This window comes from Monodon monoceros, unplaced genomic scaffold (genome assembly GCF_005190385.1).
Source record: "Monodon monoceros isolate NGI ecotype Baffin Bay Population unplaced genomic scaffold, NGI_Narwhal_1 Super_Scaffold_3, whole genome shotgun sequence".
Lineage (NCBI taxonomy): Eukaryota > Metazoa > Chordata > Mammalia > Artiodactyla > Monodontidae > Monodon > Monodon monoceros.
The window spans coordinates 50,415,312-50,433,715 of NW_021703780.1; the positions used below are offsets into that span (position 1 = coordinate 50,415,312).

General features: G+C 36.0%; 1 protein-coding gene and 1 pseudogene across 1 annotated transcript in view; one reads left to right on the plus strand and one right to left on the minus strand.

Annotated features, from left to right (window-relative positions):
- Positions 1 to 18,404, plus strand: part of STT3B (STT3 oligosaccharyltransferase complex catalytic subunit B) — a 98,942-nt gene that overhangs the window by 33,559 nt on the left and 46,979 nt on the right. Inside the window, exon 2 of the mRNA XM_029242066.1 lies at positions 17,292 to 17,400. Within this exon, the coding sequence (XP_029097899.1) occupies positions 17,292 to 17,400 (109 nt within the window). The remainder of the gene's footprint in view (positions 1 to 17,291; positions 17,401 to 18,404) is intronic.
- Positions 10,157 to 11,190, minus strand: LOC114906998 (annotated as a pseudogene).

The following is an 18,404-nucleotide window of genomic DNA, read 5'->3' on the forward strand; positions in this document are numbered from 1 at the left end:
TGAAGACTGCTTTTGTGCACACAATTGCTTGCATTTAATGAAGAAGAAAATAGAAGCCAAAATTTAAGTCAGTGTTACTACTCATTACTAGTATGCCAGAAAGAATTAATTCACCCTCATAAGTGAAGTGCCAGGAACTATATGATACCTTCAAGGATGCAAAAGTTACTAAGAAAAAAATATTCCACTGTCAGGTAAATTAGAATAGAGGTTCCAACGTGATGTTTTCAAAGCACAAATTCAAGTGGACTGGGGAGGGGAGGATGGAATATTAGAGAAGGCTTCTTCAAGAATGAATTTCAGGTTTGAGGGGATCGCAGGAAGAAAGGAGAATAAAATGCATGGCTGTGGCGTGTTTCTATGTAGATAGAACAAAGAGCTAGGAAAGACCATGCTAAAATTGCTCAATAAGAAGGTGAAACAAAAGATTAATAGATACAATTCTTTTTTTGGTTATTTACTGTAATGGAAAAGAGTAGTTGTGTGATTAATCTAAATGCCTTTTATATTTGTTTTGGATTGGTTTTTTTTGTTTCCCCTGGTTATTAACTTCCCCCCCTGCCCCGGGCTCTTTTGTTTTTTTCAGTTGAGAAATCATTACCATATACCAGTGTATTAATTTTAGGTGTAAAACATAATGATTTCATATATGTATATATTGTGAAATGATTACCACAATAAGTTTAATTAATTAACATTTATTACCACACCTTTTTTTTCCTTTGTGATGAGAACTTTTAAGATCTAAACAACTTTCAAATATATAATACAGTATCGTTAACTGTAGTCACCATGTTGTATATTGCATCCCTACAACTTAGTTATCTTATAACTGGAAGTTTGAACCCTTTGACCACCTTCACCCATTTCCCCCACCCCCGCAACCCCACCTCTGACAACCAGCAGTCTGTTCTCTGTATCTGAGTTGTTTAGGTTTTTTGGTTTGTTTTGGTTTTGGGGGGTTTTTTTAGACTCCACATAAATGAGATCGTCTAGTATTTGTCTTTCTCTCTGACTTATTTCACGTAGCATAATGCCCTTAAGGTCCATGCTTGTGGTTACAAATGGCAGAATTCCTTCTTTTTTTGGCTGAATAATATTCCTGAGAGAGAGTGAGAGAGAGAGAGAGAGTGTGTGTGTGTGTGTGTACACCCCGCATTTTCTTTTATCTATTCATTTGTCAATGGACACTTAGTTTGTTTCCATGTCTTGGCTATGCTGCAACAAACATGGAAGTACAGATGCCTATTCAGGATAGTGATTTGGATTAATGCCTTTGGATTAACGCCTGGAAGTAAAATTGCTGGGTCATATGGTTGTACTGTTTTTAATTTTTTTGAGGAACCTCCATGTTGTTTTCCATAGTGGCTGCATAAATTTACATTCCCACAAACAGTGTGCAAGGGTTCCCTTTTTTCTACGTCCTTGCCAATATTTGTCTTTTTGGTAATAGCCTTTCTGACAGGTGTGAGGTGATAACCTCTTTGCATTTCCTTGGTGATTAGGATGTTGAGCACCTTTTCATGTACCTGTTGGTATTTGTTTTCCTTTGGGAAAATGTCTGAATCAGTTTAGATTGGGTGTTTAATATTTCAACTGAGGTTTCATGGGAATTCACATAAAAGTAAATAACCAGACTATACTTATAGTATAATTGTAGTAACAACTGAATCTGCAACACAGTGTTACAAATTTAGATTTGGGTGCTTCTGGTTTAGTTTCTATATGTGTGTTTATATACAAACAATGAGAAATACAAGCATTACTAAAATTTTCTATTAGGCTCTAAACAAACTTCTTCATCATTTAATTGAGCAATATCTTTAACAGCAAGAAAAACTTTTTAAAAACTGATGACTGTTTGGCGGTTACTTCTGAGTCAAATATTTTACAATTTTGTGAACCAAAACAAAATACCAAAATAAATTAGACGATGTTTAGCATCTTTGCAACTATGAAATATAACCTCGAGTTTAAGACTCTGTGTTTATTGAAAGAACCTAATTGTTCTTCTTACTGATTGATTTATTAATAAATGTTATAAATTTGGGCTTAAATTTCTATTTAAAAAAATACTTTTATTTTTCCTTTATTTTTTTATGAAGATTTTATTTGAATAAAGGTTCCAAGCCTTTAAAGTTTGAAATGCAGTAGCTTATTTCATTTTGGAATTTCATATTATATATCTTAATTAAGTATTTCAGTTAAATGTCTTTACTTTGAATGAAGTTAATATTTATCTGTATTTTCTGTATAATTGAAAAGATTGGCAATTATAAGGGATAGATAATGGGATAGAATGATGTGGGAACAAAACATTACCTCTGATAACAGGGCTTTAAAAACTTGGAAGTTTGTCAAGTAGTCTTTGAGACATCTCTCTCATTTTAACATAGTCACAGGGATGTTTACTGATTTTCAAATTTAAAGTCTGAAGGAATCTAGTGGTGAATTATTAGAATTAATAAGCATTTGCAAGGTTTCTGGTTATAAAATCAATGTAAAAATATCAAGAGATACCTGTCAAAGATTGCCAACAAACACAGGAAAGCATGCTCAACATCACTAATCATTTGAGAAATGCAAATCAAAACTATAATGAGGTATCAGAATGGCCATCATCAAAAAATCTACAAACAGTAAATGCTGGAGAGGGTGTGGGGAAAAGGGAACCCTCTTGCACTGATGGTGGGAATGTAAATTGATACAGCCACTATGGAGAACAGTATGGAGTTTCCTTAAAAAGCTAAAAATAGAACTACCATATGACCCAGCAATCCCACATATACCCTGAGAAAACCATAATTCAAAAAGAGTCATGTACCACAATGTTCATTGCAGCACTATTTACAATAGCCAGGACATGGAAGCAACCTAAATGTCCATTGATGGATGAATGGATAAAGAAGATGTGGCACATATATACAATGGAATATTACTCAACCATAAAAAGAAACCAAATTGAGTTATTTGTAGTGAGGTGGATGGACCTAGAGTCTGTCATACAGAGTGAAGTAAGTCAGAAAGAGAAAAACAAATACCATATGCTAACACATATATATGGAATCTAAAGAAAAAAATGCTTCTGAAGAACCTAGGGGCCAGACAGGAATAAAGACGCAGACGTAGAGAATGGACTTGAGGACGCGAGGAGTGGGAAGGGTAAGCTGGGGAGAAGTGAGAGAGTGGCATGGACATATATATACACTACCAAATGTAAAATAGATAGCTAGTGGGAAGCAGCCGCATAGCACAGGGAGATCAGCTCAGTGCTTTGTGACCACCTAGAGGGGTACAATAGGGAGGGTGGGAGGGAGACGCAAGAGGGAGGTGATATGGGGATATATGTATACATATAGCTGATTCACATTGTTAGACAGCAGAAACTAGCACAACATTGTAAAGCAGTTATACTCCAATAAAGATTTTAAAAAAGAGATACCTGTCAGTATGTCAAACAGGAGTTTTAAAAAATAAATGAAAATACTATTAAAAATAAGAATAAATCTAAGCAAATATGTGTAAGATCTCTAAGGTTGAAATTATTCATTTTCTGAAGAGACATTAAAGAAGACCTATAAGAAGGAGATAAACTCTATTTATGGATTGGATGAGTCAGTATTGTAAAGATATTAATTCTCCCCGAATCAGCATGTGGAGTTAATGGACTTTTAGTCAAAACCCCACATGGATTTTTTGGTGGAATTGACAGCTTATTTTAAAATTCATGTGGAGATGCAAAAGGACAAAATACAAGGCAGTTTTAGAATGTTCTGCCAGATGTCAAGATTTTATTTAAAGCTCTAGTTATAAAGTTTGCATATTATTGGTGCAAGGATAGACATAAAGACCACTTGAGCAGAATAGAGTCCAGAAACAGATCTGCACATTAATGAACTCTTAGTGTATGATAGAGGTAGAACTGTACAGCAATGGAGAAAAGATAATTTTTCAGTAAATGATGCAGGAACAATTATTTATACAGAGGAAATAAAAATAGATAAATATTTCTCACCATATAAAATAATTGATTCCAGGTATATTAAATACCTAAATAAGTAAGTTTAAACTAAATTATCATGAAAAAGAAAATAATATCTTTATGACCTTGGGACAGTAAAAGACTTTTTTAACCAGAAAAAGAACACTTAACTCACAGCAAAAAAAAATTGATAAATTAGGTTTTATGTCAAGAATTTCTATTCTTTAAAAAATACCATCATGAGTGAAGAGAAGCTATAAATGAGAACAGTTTACAACTCACATAACTGACAAAAGAACAATATGAAGAACTTAGTCAAATTAACTAGAAAAAATGTGCAGAGTACTTCAATACATACTTCAGAGGAAATTTAATGACCATTAAATACATGAAAAGTGTTAACCTCACAAGACTTCATAGAAATGCAAATTACCATTGTTGGCAAAAATTGTTTGATAATCCTAAATGTTGGTAATGTTACTAAGCAGCAAGAACTCTTGGGTAGGGTGTCCACCTTTTATTTATCTCTATAGTCAGTTCATTTAGCTGTCAGGGCTGATTAGTTTAGTGGTAGTGGTGTGTTGTATGGGGGCGGGGAATAGGGGGGAGGTACTGTATTATGGGCCTAAGAAGAAGATAGTGACTACTCCTACCTTCAAAGTGCTCAGTGAAATAAGAGTGTGCTGCCCTTTACTAAAGTCCTGTTATTTCACTTCCAGGCGATAAGAAGGGAAACCCATAAGGGCATTCAGTAAACTATTCACAGTGCTGGGTTGGAAACTGGGCTGGAAAATAGGATAGAAAAATGAATGGCAAATCAGACAGGAAGAAGTTAACTGAAAATCAAAGAAAATGGGTTTATAAGAGTGAGTTGGGACTTCCCTGGCAGTCCAGTGATTAAGACTCCGTGCTTCCAGTGCAGGGGGGCACGGCTTCGATCCCTGGTCGGGGAATTCAGATCCCACAAGCTTCATGGTGCGGCCAAAAAAAAAATAAAGTTAAGGGAGTTGTGGGAGCCTTGCATACCAGGATTGACTTGATCCTGGGGATAAAATAGGACTAAACACATTCTACATCCATTTATGTTTAGTTTTTAGATACTTTGACTAGGTTTTCAGTAGAATCTTAATGAGCTTGCTTGTTTGTTTTAACTCTTTAATTTTGCCTTCAGACTTAGATCTCAGGAAGTATAGTTAAATTAGTTTTAGTCTTTAACTTTGGGGATACCATTTAAAATTGACGTTAGGTAGCTATCTGGGAAGCTATCTAGAGTGTATTTCATCTCCATTTAAAAACATATTTATGAAATCAGTTATTCATTCAACAAATATTTGAGGGCTGCTATGTACCAGGTGCTGTGCGAGGTTGTTGGAGACATGTGGTTTCCTCATGGGAGTATTTATCTAGTGTGGTAGATATTAATCAAGTAAACTAATGTGAAATTGCACCTGTGGCAAGTGCTAGAAGAAAAAAGTACATTGAGCCTTTTCTGTCAACAGCATCCCTTAGAAATGTGCTGAAGTTTGAAGAATGAGATATTTAGGCTAAGAGGGGAGATAGCAGTGATCCAGGGTGAAGGAACTTGGCAGTCTGAAGTTCCTGAGGTCGGAGGGGATAAGGTGAGTCTGGAGGACTGAAGGATGGGTATATGGAAAGTAGGGAGATAGTAAGGTGTGAGATGAGGCTAGAGTTATGTAAGAGCTAGAGTGTGTGTGGCTTTGATTATGTTAAGTGAAGTTTCCTTCCTTTTAATTTTAAGAGATGAAGCCCTTGAATAGTTCAGCAGGGGGTTGCAATATGATCACATTTGCATTTTGAAAAGATGTTCTTTGTTGAGAAACAGTATACAGATTGGAGAATTAGGACGTGGGCAAAATGGATGTAGGGGGATGAGTTAGGGGCTACTGCGGTAGTCTAGTTAAAAAATGATAGCTTGGATTACAGTGCTAGTATCAGAGTAGGAAAGAGTGGACAAATTTCAAGGATATTTAAGTAGTAAAATAACCTGGTTATGATTTGTGTATAGGATGTGAGAGGGAAGGAGCTCTCCAGGATGACACCTAGATTTTTGGCTTTTTCAATTTAGGTGGTAATTAGATAGAAAATACTAAAAGCAGACACAGTGTAGGTATTTGTTTTGAGGGTGGATAGGTGGTGTCCAATCATGAGTTTAGTTGAATATTGAGTTTGAGATGCCTTTGTGACATTCAAGGGAAAAAAAATGTAGAGAGGGAGATAACATTGGCAAATTGTGGGCATACTGATAGTAATTGAAGGCCCAGGTATGACTGACATCTCTTGGGGGAGAGTTACAGTTAATGAGAGGATCTTGGGTAGAGGAGGCTGCCTGTACAGAAAGTAGAGAAGAGGGTTGGAGATGTGGGGTAAAAAAATAGGAGACTATTGTAGTTACAGAAGCCAGGGAAAAGAATGATTGAACAGAGAGGGAGAGGACAAGAATTATGCGAAATGGAAAGTTAAAAATACCACTCAGAACAATTTTGATTATGAAGTTGGAACCCCATGTTTCTTAGTTTTAAGAACATATTAATCTCTTGGAGTCCATTTTTTTAAGTGAAAAATTGCGTTTAAAATTTAAAATCCTGATTCTTGTTAAAATACTAGGCCTTTTGTCTTTGAACTATTTTCACAGGTTTTGGGGATGTTACTTACTTACTTTTCCTGTTGTGTACTTCCTAATGGTGCTCCTCTACCTCCTATAGTTTGTAACTGTCCTTTATGAAGCTCATTTGAGTCTCAAGTTATTTTTGGTTTTTGCTTTTACTGTTAATCCAAGTTTTTGGACCTTGATTTCAGTGTTAACTTCTTGATTTGTAGATCCCTTGTAAATTTAGACTAACATGCAGTGGTACAAAGGTTAAGAGTTTACCTTTCTTATGGGAGTCTTTCTTCCCTGGGGAGGAGAAAAATATAGCCACTTCCACGCTGGTGGATACATTGTTTTTCATCTCTGAAGGGAGAGTCTTCCCATGGTCCCGCCTTTAAGTACAATAAATACTTTGTTTCTAGCATTTGGAGGTTTCGCTTTTAAAATTAGCTCTGGTACTTTCTTTTAGAGGGTGTGTAGCATTTCTAGCTTAGATTTCCAGAATTGTTGCTGGAAAACAAATGTTTTAAGTTCTGAGTTTAAAATCCTTTTTCCTTAGTCAGAAATTTTGGTATATTATTCCATTGCCTTTACATTATTTCCATTGCCTTTATAGCATTCAGTGATTCCAGTTGACTGATATATTCCTTTGGAGAAAATCTGTTTATTTTCTATGAATGATTTTAAGTTGCACTTTATCCTTAGCGTTTTGAAATTTATTGAGAGGTGTATGTAGTTTTTTGTGTTTTTTCCTAATCATCTGTGGGGCATAATGATTATTCTTTTAAGATTAAATGTAAAAACTGGATTTACCTTTAGATTTCTTAATTTTTTCATACTTCTTTTCAGCTTTATTGAGATATAATTGACAAAGTTGTGTATATTTAATGTGTACTGCATGATGATTTGAGATATACATACACATTGTGAAATCATTACCACAATCATAACACATCCGTCACCTCACATAGTTTCTTTCCTTCTTTCTTCCTTCTTTTTTTTTTTGGTGAGAGCTCTTAAGATCTCATCTCTTAGCAAATTTCAATTATACGATACAGTACGTATTACTAACTACAGTCACCTTGTCATACATTAGATCCTTAGAACTTATTCATGTTATAACTGAAGTTTGTACCCTTTGACCTAACTCTCCCCATTTGTCCCATCCCCCATCCTCTGGCAGTCACCATTCTATTCTCTTTCTGAGTTAAACTTCTTTTTAAAAAAAGAGTTCACATATAAGTGATACCATACAGTATTTTTCTTTCTCTGCCTGGCTTATTTCACTTAGCATAAATGCCTTCCAGGTTCATACATGTCACAAATTGGCAATGGCAAGATTTCCTTCCTTTTTGTGGCTGAATAGTATTCCATTATATAAATGTATAATGACATTTGCTTTATCCATTCATCTATCAACAGACACTTTGGCTATTATGTATGTATTTATTTTATGTATGTATGTATTTATGTATTTATGTATGTATGTATGTATTTTAATTTTTGGCTATGTCAGGTCTTAGTTGTGGCACACGGGATCTTCGTTGCAGTATGTGGGATCTTTTGTTGCACACCCGGGCTCTTTGTTGCAGCACATGGGCTTCTCTCTAGTTGTGGCGCGTGGGCTCTGTAGTTTATTTTCTCTCTAGTTGAGGCGTGCAGGCTCATTAGTTGTGGCGCGCAGGCTTAGTTGCCCCACGGCATGTGGGATCTTAGTTCCCCAACCAGGGATCCAACCCACATCCCCTACATTGGAAGGCGTATTCTTTACCACTGGACTATCACGGAAGTCCCTGTCTTGGCTATTATGAATAATGCTGCAGTGAACATGGAAGTGCTGATATCTCTTCTATATACTGATTTTGTTTCCTTTACGTATACAGTTGACCCTTGAGCAGTGCAGGTTTGAACTACATGGGTCTACTTATATGTGGATATTTGTCACTGATAAATACAACCTGCAGTTGGTTGAATCTGCAGATGCAGAGGAACTGCAGATGTGGAGGAACCAAGTATATGGAGGACTCACTGTAAGTTATATGCAGATTTTCAACTACAGAGGCTTGATGCCCCTAACCCCCACATTGTTCAAGGGTCTACTCTATACCCAGAAGTAGGATTTCTGGATCACATGATAGTTCTGCTTTAAAAAATTTTAAGGAATTTCTACACTATTTTCCATAATGACTATATTTACATCCCCACCAACAATATACCAAAGGTTCCCTTTTTTCACATCCTTGACAGCATTTGTTACCTCTTTTCTTTTTGATAGTAGCCACACTAACAGATGTGAGGGTGTTTCTCATTGTGGTTTTCAGTTGCATTTCTCTGATATTGAGCACCTTTCATATACCTAACTGGCTATTTGTATATCTCTGGGAAAATGTCTTTTCAGGTTCTTTGACTTCTTTGACCATTTATTAATCAGATTTTTTGTGGGTTTTTGTTGTTTGGCTTTTTTTTTTTTTTTTTTTTTTTTGCTGTTGAGAGGTATGAGTTCCTTATGTGTTTTAGATATTAACCCCTTATTAGATATATGGTTTGCAAATATTTTCTCTCATTCCATAGGTTGCCTTTTCATATTGTTTATTCTTTCCTTTGCTCCGCACAGCCTTTTAGCTTGATATAGTCCCAGTTGTTCATTTTTGCTTTTGTTGCCTGTGTTTTTGGCATCGTATGCTCAAAAATCATTGCCAAGGCCCATGTCAAGGAGATTTTTCTCTGTTTTCCTCTAGGGGTTTTATGGTTTCAGATTTTACATTGAAGTCAATATGCATTTCAAGTTGATTTTTGTGTATGGTGTAAGATAAGAGTCCAGTTTCATTCTTTTGCATATATTAGTAACATCCAGTTTTCCAATACCATTTATTTGAAGAGACTATTCTTTCTTCACTGTTTGTTCTTGGTGCCCTTGTCAAAGATTAGTTGACTGTAAAAGTGTGGGTTTATTTCTGGGCTCTGTGTTCTGTTCCAAAGGTCTGTGTGTCTTTTTTTATGCCAGTACCATACCGTTTTGTTACTATAGCTTTGTAACATAGTTTGAAATCAGGGAGTGTGATACTTCCAGTTTTGTTGTTCTTTCTCAAGACTGCTTTGGCTATTCAGTGTCTTTGGGGGTTCCATGCAAATTTTGGGTTATTTTTCTATTTCTGTGAAAAATGCTATTGGAATTTTTATAGGGATTGCACTGAATTTGTAGATTGCTTTGGGTTATATGGACATTTTAACAATACTATTGATAATTCTTCCAATCCGTGAGCACATAATATCTTCCCATTTATTTGTGTCTTCTTTCATCAGTGTATTATAGTTTTCAGTGTACAGGTTTTTCACCTTCTTGGTTAAATTTATTGTTAAATATTTTATTGATTTTTATACTGTTGTAAGGGGGATTGCTTTTTTCTTTTTATGCTTCAAGAAAGTCTTTCATAATTGAGATTTTATTGGTTGTTTTGAGAATCAGTACATAGACATTTCAATTTGTACACAATTCTCAACATACGTACCAAAAAATCTAAAAAATCATGTAGTTGTAATTCTTTTCTGAAGTTATTCCAGTGACTTTCCAGCTTAAAATTTGGAGGCAAATTTTCCTTCACAGGATATTAAATACCAGTATCTTCAAATATTGATATGCTGTTACATCGTAAGTCCCACTAATTCACAATTTAATGTCATATACCCTACATACTCAAATTGTCAGTCATTCACAGCACATTAACAGTTACTAGAAGAACCGGACTACCATGACCAAAGATGTTACATAGTGCACAAAATTCTGCCCAGGAGAGCCAAGACCAGGGGGTGAGTGGTTTGCTTTAGGAAACAATTATACCAAAAACAACATGGGAAGAGAAGTAATTTAAAGTGTTTAAGACATTAAATGCACAGCTGACTCCAAACTGCCATTTAGTATGCTTTGTATTATAAGATGTAAAAGCTACCCTCGCATCTGTGGAATGTTAAGCTGACACCCAAGACAATCAAAGCCTCCCATATTCAATATCCCAGTATTTTCTGGTTGTACCAAAAAATAAACAACCAGCAAATGATTTCACCTCTTAAAAAAAAGCATTTACACTAAATGCTTTTTTTTAAGCTACTAAAAAACTTGGATTTACAAAATAGTTGATAACAGAGCTACTAAAAAACTTGCATTTACAAAATAGTTGATAACAGTATTCCTCTGGATTGTCCAAGAAGGGAGATGGGGACCACTGATAGGACCAGGGGTGTGATATTAATCAGACTTGGCTTCTTTCTCTCCTGCTTCATCAGAAGCTGGCCTCTCCTTGTTTTTAGTTTCTCCATTTTCTGCAGGTAAGTCTTCTTTAGTCTCTTGGTTAGCCACTTCAGCCTGTTTTGCCTTTGCTCCCCTTTTTGCCTTTGGTTTGCACTTTTTGTCTGAAGATGTATCCTTTCCTGCTGCCCTTTTTGGCTTCGTTTCCACTTTTGCAGGAGCTGGTTTAGCTGATGACCTTGCCAATCTCCTCTTGGGCTCCTCCTTCACCGCCCCCTCAGCGGAGCTGACCTTCCTCTTGGGCATCATGGCGGTGCAGTGGGCATGTGCCGGGTGCCTGTGGGCCGCGGCACGCTGAGAGCCTTTGTGAAGCTGGGCTGCCTGGCCGCTGCCACTCCTCCTGCCGCCCAAGCTGCTGGGACCCACAGCGGGGGCGGTGGGAGAACCCGGGATTGCTATCTTAATTTCTCTATCAGATAATTCAGTTAGTGTATAGAAATGCACCTGATTTTTTAAATGTTGATCTTGTATCCTTGGTGAAGCCTTTAGAGTTTTCTGTATATAAGATCATGTTATCTGCAAACAGACAATTTAAATTCTTCCTTCCCAATTTGGAAGCCTTTTACTTCTTTTTCTTACCTAATTGCTCAGGCTAGGACTGTGTTGAAAAGAAGAGTGAGAGTGGGTATTCTTGTTTTGTTCCTGATCTTAGGGGAAAAGCTTTCAACTTTTCACCATTGAAGTATGATGCTAGCTGTGGGCTTGTCATCTATGGCCTTTATTATTTTGAGGTACATTTCTTCTATACCTAATTTTTTTAGTTTTTGTCATGAAAGGATGTTGAATTTTGTCAGAGGCCCTTTCTGCCTCTGTTGAGATGATCATATGATTTTTATCCTTCATTCTGTTAATTTGGTATCACATTTATTAATTTTCGTATGGTGAACCATCCTTGACTCAGGGATAAGTTCCAGTTAATTATGGTGTATGATCCTTTTAATGTGCTGTTGAATTCGATTTGCTGGTATTTTCTTGAGGATTTTTGCATCTTTGTTCATCAGGGACCCTGGCCTGTCGTTTTCTTGTTGTGTCCTTGTCTGACTTGGGTATCAGGGTAATGCTGGCCTTGTAAAATGATTTTGGAAGGGTTTCTTCTTTAATTTTTTGGAAGAGTTTGAGAAGGATTGACATTCATTCTTCTTTAAATGTTTGGTAGAATTCACCAGTGAAGCCATCTGGTCCTAGGCTTTTCTTTGAATCAGTGATCAAAACCCTCCAACAATCACCTTACTCATTATTGATCTGTTCAGATTTTTACATTTCTTCCTGGTTCAGTCTTTGATGTAAGTTGTATGTTTCTAAGACTCTGTCCATTTCTTCTGGGTTATCCAATTTGGTGTATAATTGTTCATAATAATCTCATGATCCTTTGTGTGTCTGTGGTATTAGTTGTAACATTTCCTCTTTCATTTCTGATTTTGTCTTCTTTTTTTTTCTTAGTCTAGCTAAAGGTTTGTCAATTTTGCTTATCTTTTTTTAAAAAAAGTTGAACAAAACTGTTCATTTTTTTTTTCTTTTTTTCTAGTTTCTATTTCATTTATTTCTGCTCTGATTTTTGTTATTTCCTTCCGTCTGTTTTTTGGGCATAATTTATTCTTCTTTTTCTAGTTCGTTGAGGTATAAAGTTAGGCTGTTTATTTAAGGTTTGTTTTTTATTAATGCCAGTGTTTATTGCTATAAACTTCTGTCTTAGATTGCTTTTGCTGCATTTTGGTATGTTTTTCCATTTGTGTTTATCTCAAGATACTTTAAAATTTTTCTTTTTATTTCTTTGACGCATTGATCAGGAGAATACTGTTCAATTTCCACATATTTGTGAATTTTATAGCTTTCTTACTCATTTCTAATTTTATATCATTATGGTCAGAAAAGATATTTGGTATAATTTCTGTCTTAAGTTTGTTAAGACTCGTTTTGTGACCCAGTATGTGATCTCTCCTGGAGAATATTCTGTATGTACTTAAGAAGAATGTGTGTTCTGCTGTTAGATGGAATGTTCTCTGTTAGATCCATTTGGTTTAAAGCATAGTTCAAGTCCAGTATTTCCTTATTCATACTCTTTCTGATCTATTCATTGAAAGTAGGGTATTAAAGCCCACTACTATTATTGCATTGCTGTCTATTTCAATTGTTATATACTCTTGATCAGTTGATCCATTTATCATTCTATAATGAATGACCTTTTGTCTCTGTTACAATTTTTGATTTATAGTTTATTTTGTTGGATAAAAGTATAGCCATTCTTGCTCTCTTCTGCTTTACGTTTGCATAGAATTTTTTTTCCATCTCTCCACTTTCAGCCTATGTGTATCCTTAAAGCTGAAGTGAGTTTCTGTGAGCATATGTTGAGTCTTGTGTTTTTAATATATTTACCCACTCTATGTCTTTTGATTGGAGAATTTAATCCATTTACATTCAAAGTGATTACTGATAAAGACTTAACAACTGCCATCTTGTTAATTGTTTTCTAGTTCCTTTGTTCCTTTCTTCTTGTGCTGTCTTCCTTTGTGATTTGATAGTTTTTCTTAGCAGTATTCTTTGATTCTTTTCTCTTTTTTATATCTACTATAGGTTTTTGCTTTGTGGCTTCCCTGAGGTTTACATAAAACATTTTATGATTATAACAGTCAACTTTAAGCTAATAATTTGATTCAGTTGCATGCAAAATCTCTATTCTTTTACACCCCCCCTTCAATTATGTTATAGATGTCATAATCTTTTTATGTTGTGTATTTAACAAATTATTGTAGCTATAGATATTTTTGTCTTTCAACCTTTATACTAGTTAAGTGATTTATACACCATTACAATAGTAGAATCTTCTGAATTTGATTACATACTTATCTTACTAGTGAGTTTTATACTGTTATATATGTTTTTATGTCAGGAATTATTGCCCTTTCATGCTAGCTTGAAGGACTCCCTTTAGCATTTCTTATAAGGCAGTGTGTTAGTGATGAACTCCTTCAGTGTTTGTTTTTTTGGGTTTTTGTTTGTTTGGGAACGTCTTTATGAAGGACAGCTTTGCTGAATATTCTTGGTTGGCAGTTTTTTTTTTCAAGCACTTTGACTATATATATGCTATTCTGGTGCAAGGTTTCTGCTGAGAAATCTGCTGATAGCCTTATGTGGGTCCCATGTATAAGTTTTTTACTCTTGCTTTCAAAATTCTCTCTTTGTCTTTGATTTTTGACAGTTTTATTATAATATCTCTCAGTGGAGTCCTCTATGGGTTGAATATGTATTGGTACCTATGAACATCACATGCCTAGATGACCATCAATTTCTCTCCCCAGATTTGGAAAGTTTTTAGCCATTATTTATTTAAACAAGCTTTCTACCCCTTTCTCTCCTTCTAGAACTCTCATAATGCAGCCATCATTACCCTTGATGCATAGTTAATGTAGGCTATTTTTCACTTTTTTTTTTCCCCTCTGCCCTGATAATTTCAAGTAACCTCTCTTCTAGTTCTCAGATTCTTTCTTCTGCTTGTTCATGTCTGCTGTTGATATTCTCTGCTGCATTTTTTTTTTCATTTTATTCATTGTATTTATCAGCTCCAGTATTCTCTTTGGTTTTTTGTTGTTGTTGTTGTTGTTGTTGTTGTAATTTCTATCTCTCTTTTGGACTTCTTATTTTGATCATGTATTGTTTTCCTGATTTGTTGAGTAGTCTTTCTGGGTTCTCTTGTAGCTTGCTGAGCTTCCTTAAAACAATTACTTTGAAATCTTTGTCAGGCAGTTCATAGATCTGTTTCTTTGTGGTCAGTTACTAGAAAATAATTGGGTTCCTTTGGTGGTGTCATGTTCCCTTGATTTTTTTCACTTTTGTTGTAGCCCTGCATTTATGCCTGCCCATTTGATGGAGTGGTTTTGGTCGGGAAAGACCTTTACCTGTGGGTAAGCATGAGGGTGCCAGCTGAATAGGCTGTGGCAGTTCTTACTCTGGGGAAGATCCAGGGGTGTAGTCTTTGTGTAGCTCCAACAGCTGAGGTCAGTGTTAGTGAAGATTGCAGGGGTCCTCAATGGCCAAGGCAGCAAGTGTCCATGGGGCTGTTAAGGGCTGTTGGGGGCCTTCTGGTCTCCTTTTCTCCCACAGGGAGTTGTTGTGGCCAAGGGGATCTCTCTTGGCACCAGGTTCAGCTCACAGGTGTCCTCTTAATCATGGTAGTACTGATGAGTGCCCATGGAGTAGCCATGGAGCTAGGGTCTGGAGCTCAGGTACACACAAAGCAGCTGCAGAGCTGGAGTCTGAAGTGTAAACACTTACAGAGCAACAGTGGTTCTGGAGTCCAGAGCATTTGTGGGATTAGGGGGTTGTGGCAGCCCTGGTCATGGGGGAGTGCAGCAGTAGCTCTTTCTTGCTGAGGACAGAGCAATGTCTCCCTCTCCAGGGGCCCTGTGGCAGTGATGGCTTTTGGTGAAAGCTGCTGTTGTCCTCTGCAGAGCAGGCCACTGGAGTTTGTCCTGATGAATACTTACGGGGTCCTCCTTTGTGAAAGCTGTCATGGGTGCTATTGTCCTCAGTTGAAGAGCCTGCCTAGGTCCTCCACAGAGCAGACCACACTGGGCACTGCAGTGGTCCTACCACATGGCTGATACTGATAGCCTCTACCCTTCTTTGTTCCTGGCTGTCTCTAGATGTCTCAGCTAAGCCTGTCTCCCTAGTGATCCTTCTGTATGGTTGATCTCCATTTTTTGCTTCATTGTGCTGCTGTAGGATCTCAGTTCTGCATGAGCCTCCTGGGGATATTTTCCTTCATGGATAGCTGTCTATTTCTTATTTTTTGTTGGGGGTATGAAGGCTGGTATCTCCTACTGCGCCATCTTTCTAATGCCACCCCTCAGAATACTTTCTGTCTTGTTACTAATTTGCTTTGCATCTTTGACCTTTTTACTATTTAGCCCATCCTTTATTTTGTTTATCTTAACAGTCATTTGACATTCAAAAACTTAAATAGTGCTTTTATCATAGATCTTCATTTCACAGTGATAGTAGCAGTAGCCTCTGAGTGCTTTAGAGACATTATATTGTTTACTTATCATAGCCACCTTATTGACATAGGTACTATTGTTATCCCTTTTTTACAGACGAGCACAGAGAGACTGTGAGTTGTTTGCCAAACCAAGGTCACATAGCAAATAAGTACGGAACTAAGATATTCAAACCCAGGCAGTATGATTCTAACACTTGTAGTCTTAATCTCTAGGATATGCTTCCTTTCAGGCTGCTGTGGCTTATCTTATTTCTGAAGATATTCCTATTTCTGTTTTCTATGGTATTAGTTCTTCCACTCATTGATTTCGATGCTTAGATTTCATATTGTCTATTTTTCTTAAATGTTTGGTTTTTGGATGTGTGCTTATTTTTGTATTTGATCAAGTCTGTCTACAAATACTACAGTGTTTGTATCTAGTGATTATGGGAGGGAGAGTCATGGCTTGCTATTGGGAAGGATATATCAAGCTGAATTTAGATATGAGGATTTCCTATTCATCTTCTTTCTGTCAAGCACTATTCCACTTTTTGAATCACTTGTCTACGTGTATTGCAGATACCTTTGAGGCCCACTTCCTTGCTTGGCAATGGTAGGGCAAGGGGATCCACCTCCCTGGCTGTTCCTAATGCTCATTACCCTGAGGATTGCTGCAGGATTTTCTCTTGCCCCCCTGCCCCATAACAACTTTATACTAAACATGGAACATCCTGGAAACTCCTCCCATTCCCCCACCCCCCCAACACACACACATATACCATAGTTTGCAGTTTACTTCTGGTTGCAGTTTGGGCTGTGGCTTCTTCCATCTCATTTCTTCTCATTTGGTTTTTTTGTCTTTCATTGATGAAATTTCTCATTCGTTAAGGTCATGTTCTTGTTTTAAAGTGCTGTTACAGTTCATCTCCCATGGTTTTAGTGCTATTATAACTTATTCTTTATTTCTGGAATTTTTAGAGTTATAGGATTGGAGGCAATTATGTTGAATGTGCATCCTTCATTTTGATGCTATTTTCTGTCGGTGGTTTTTAATCTTTTGAGAGTCATTGACTTCTTTGACCATTTGGTAAATTGTATGTACCCTTACTTTTTAAAAATTCAGATGCATAGCTGTCTACCATCTGTACCCCAGGCAGTAGCCAAATTTTGAGCATTACTGGTTTGGTGAGTTGTTTTTTGTGGGGGGAGGGGGGGACTTTGTTTTTAGTTATATTTAGAGGTATTAGCCTATTTCTTGGAAAATAATGTGTTACTTAGGTTTAAGGAAAATTGTTATAAAAGATATATATGTAGCCATAGAGCTATATATAAAGAGTTAAATATAAAGTATAATATTAGAAATATAGAGCTATTTTTTTCTAGTAAAGTTGTATAACGTTTCTTTTTTTCCTGTTTTCTCTAGGTTTAATTATAGATCAACACATCATCTTGCGTCTCATGGGTTCTATGAATTTTTAAATTGGTTTGATGAAAGAGCATGGTATCCACTAGGAAGAATAGTCGGTGGTACTGTAAGTATATTTGCAGTTATTTATGTTAATCTTAAAATCTTGCAGTTATTTGAGTAAATCATTAATCACTAAGGTGGTGGCAATTCTTGAAAGCTTTGTATATTTAACTAACACATTTTTCTGTGGCTGATTAGTATTTAACTTGCTAAATCTCTTTTCTTGATCCTCTTCTTCCCACTCTCACCCCCCAACCTGTTTTTGGGTTACCTCATACTAGCCACTATTTCTGACAGGTGGATCTCTTGTCACACATTTAAGTTCAGGTTATTTGTATGTTTTTGTCTTGTTCTATAACAACTTCATTGAAAAAATATTTTTGGAAGGAAATAGAAATGTAGAAGAATCAGATAATTCTAATTTTCCAGGTCCCAATTACTCGAGGTAATTGAGTGTTGATCATAGTTCATGGGGAATTATAATGTCCAGAAGATGATATAAGAGAAAATATTTTTAGGATTTGGGATGTAAGGAGAATCCTGAAGAGAAAATGAAAGACAAGACACCTATTTGGGCAATATATATGTGTAGTATTTTTTTCTGGATCAGTTTTGTCAGAGGTTTATCAATTTTAGTAGATTTCTTAACCCAAAGAAACTTCGACTTTGTTGATTATTAAATATTTGCTTTCTCTTATGTTAATTTCCATTTATTTCCTTCCTCCCACTTTCTTGAGTTTGTTTTGATGTTTTTATCTGTCTTCCTGATAGTTTGCTCAGTAATTTTCAACATTTCTTTGTTATTAGTGTATTCATTTTGAAGCTTTAAATTTCCAATAATCACTTTTAACTACATTGCATAAGTTTTGATACGTAGTATTTTCATTATTGTTCAGGTTAAAGTGTATTTTAATTTCCACTATAATTTGCCCTGATTCATGGGTTACTTGGGGTTGTATTTAAGTTTTAAACATAATAGAATTTCCTAGTTATCTTTTTTTTTTGCTTTATACTTCCAATATATTATGGTTAGAGAACAAATTCTGTAATTTTAATCTTTGAAATTAT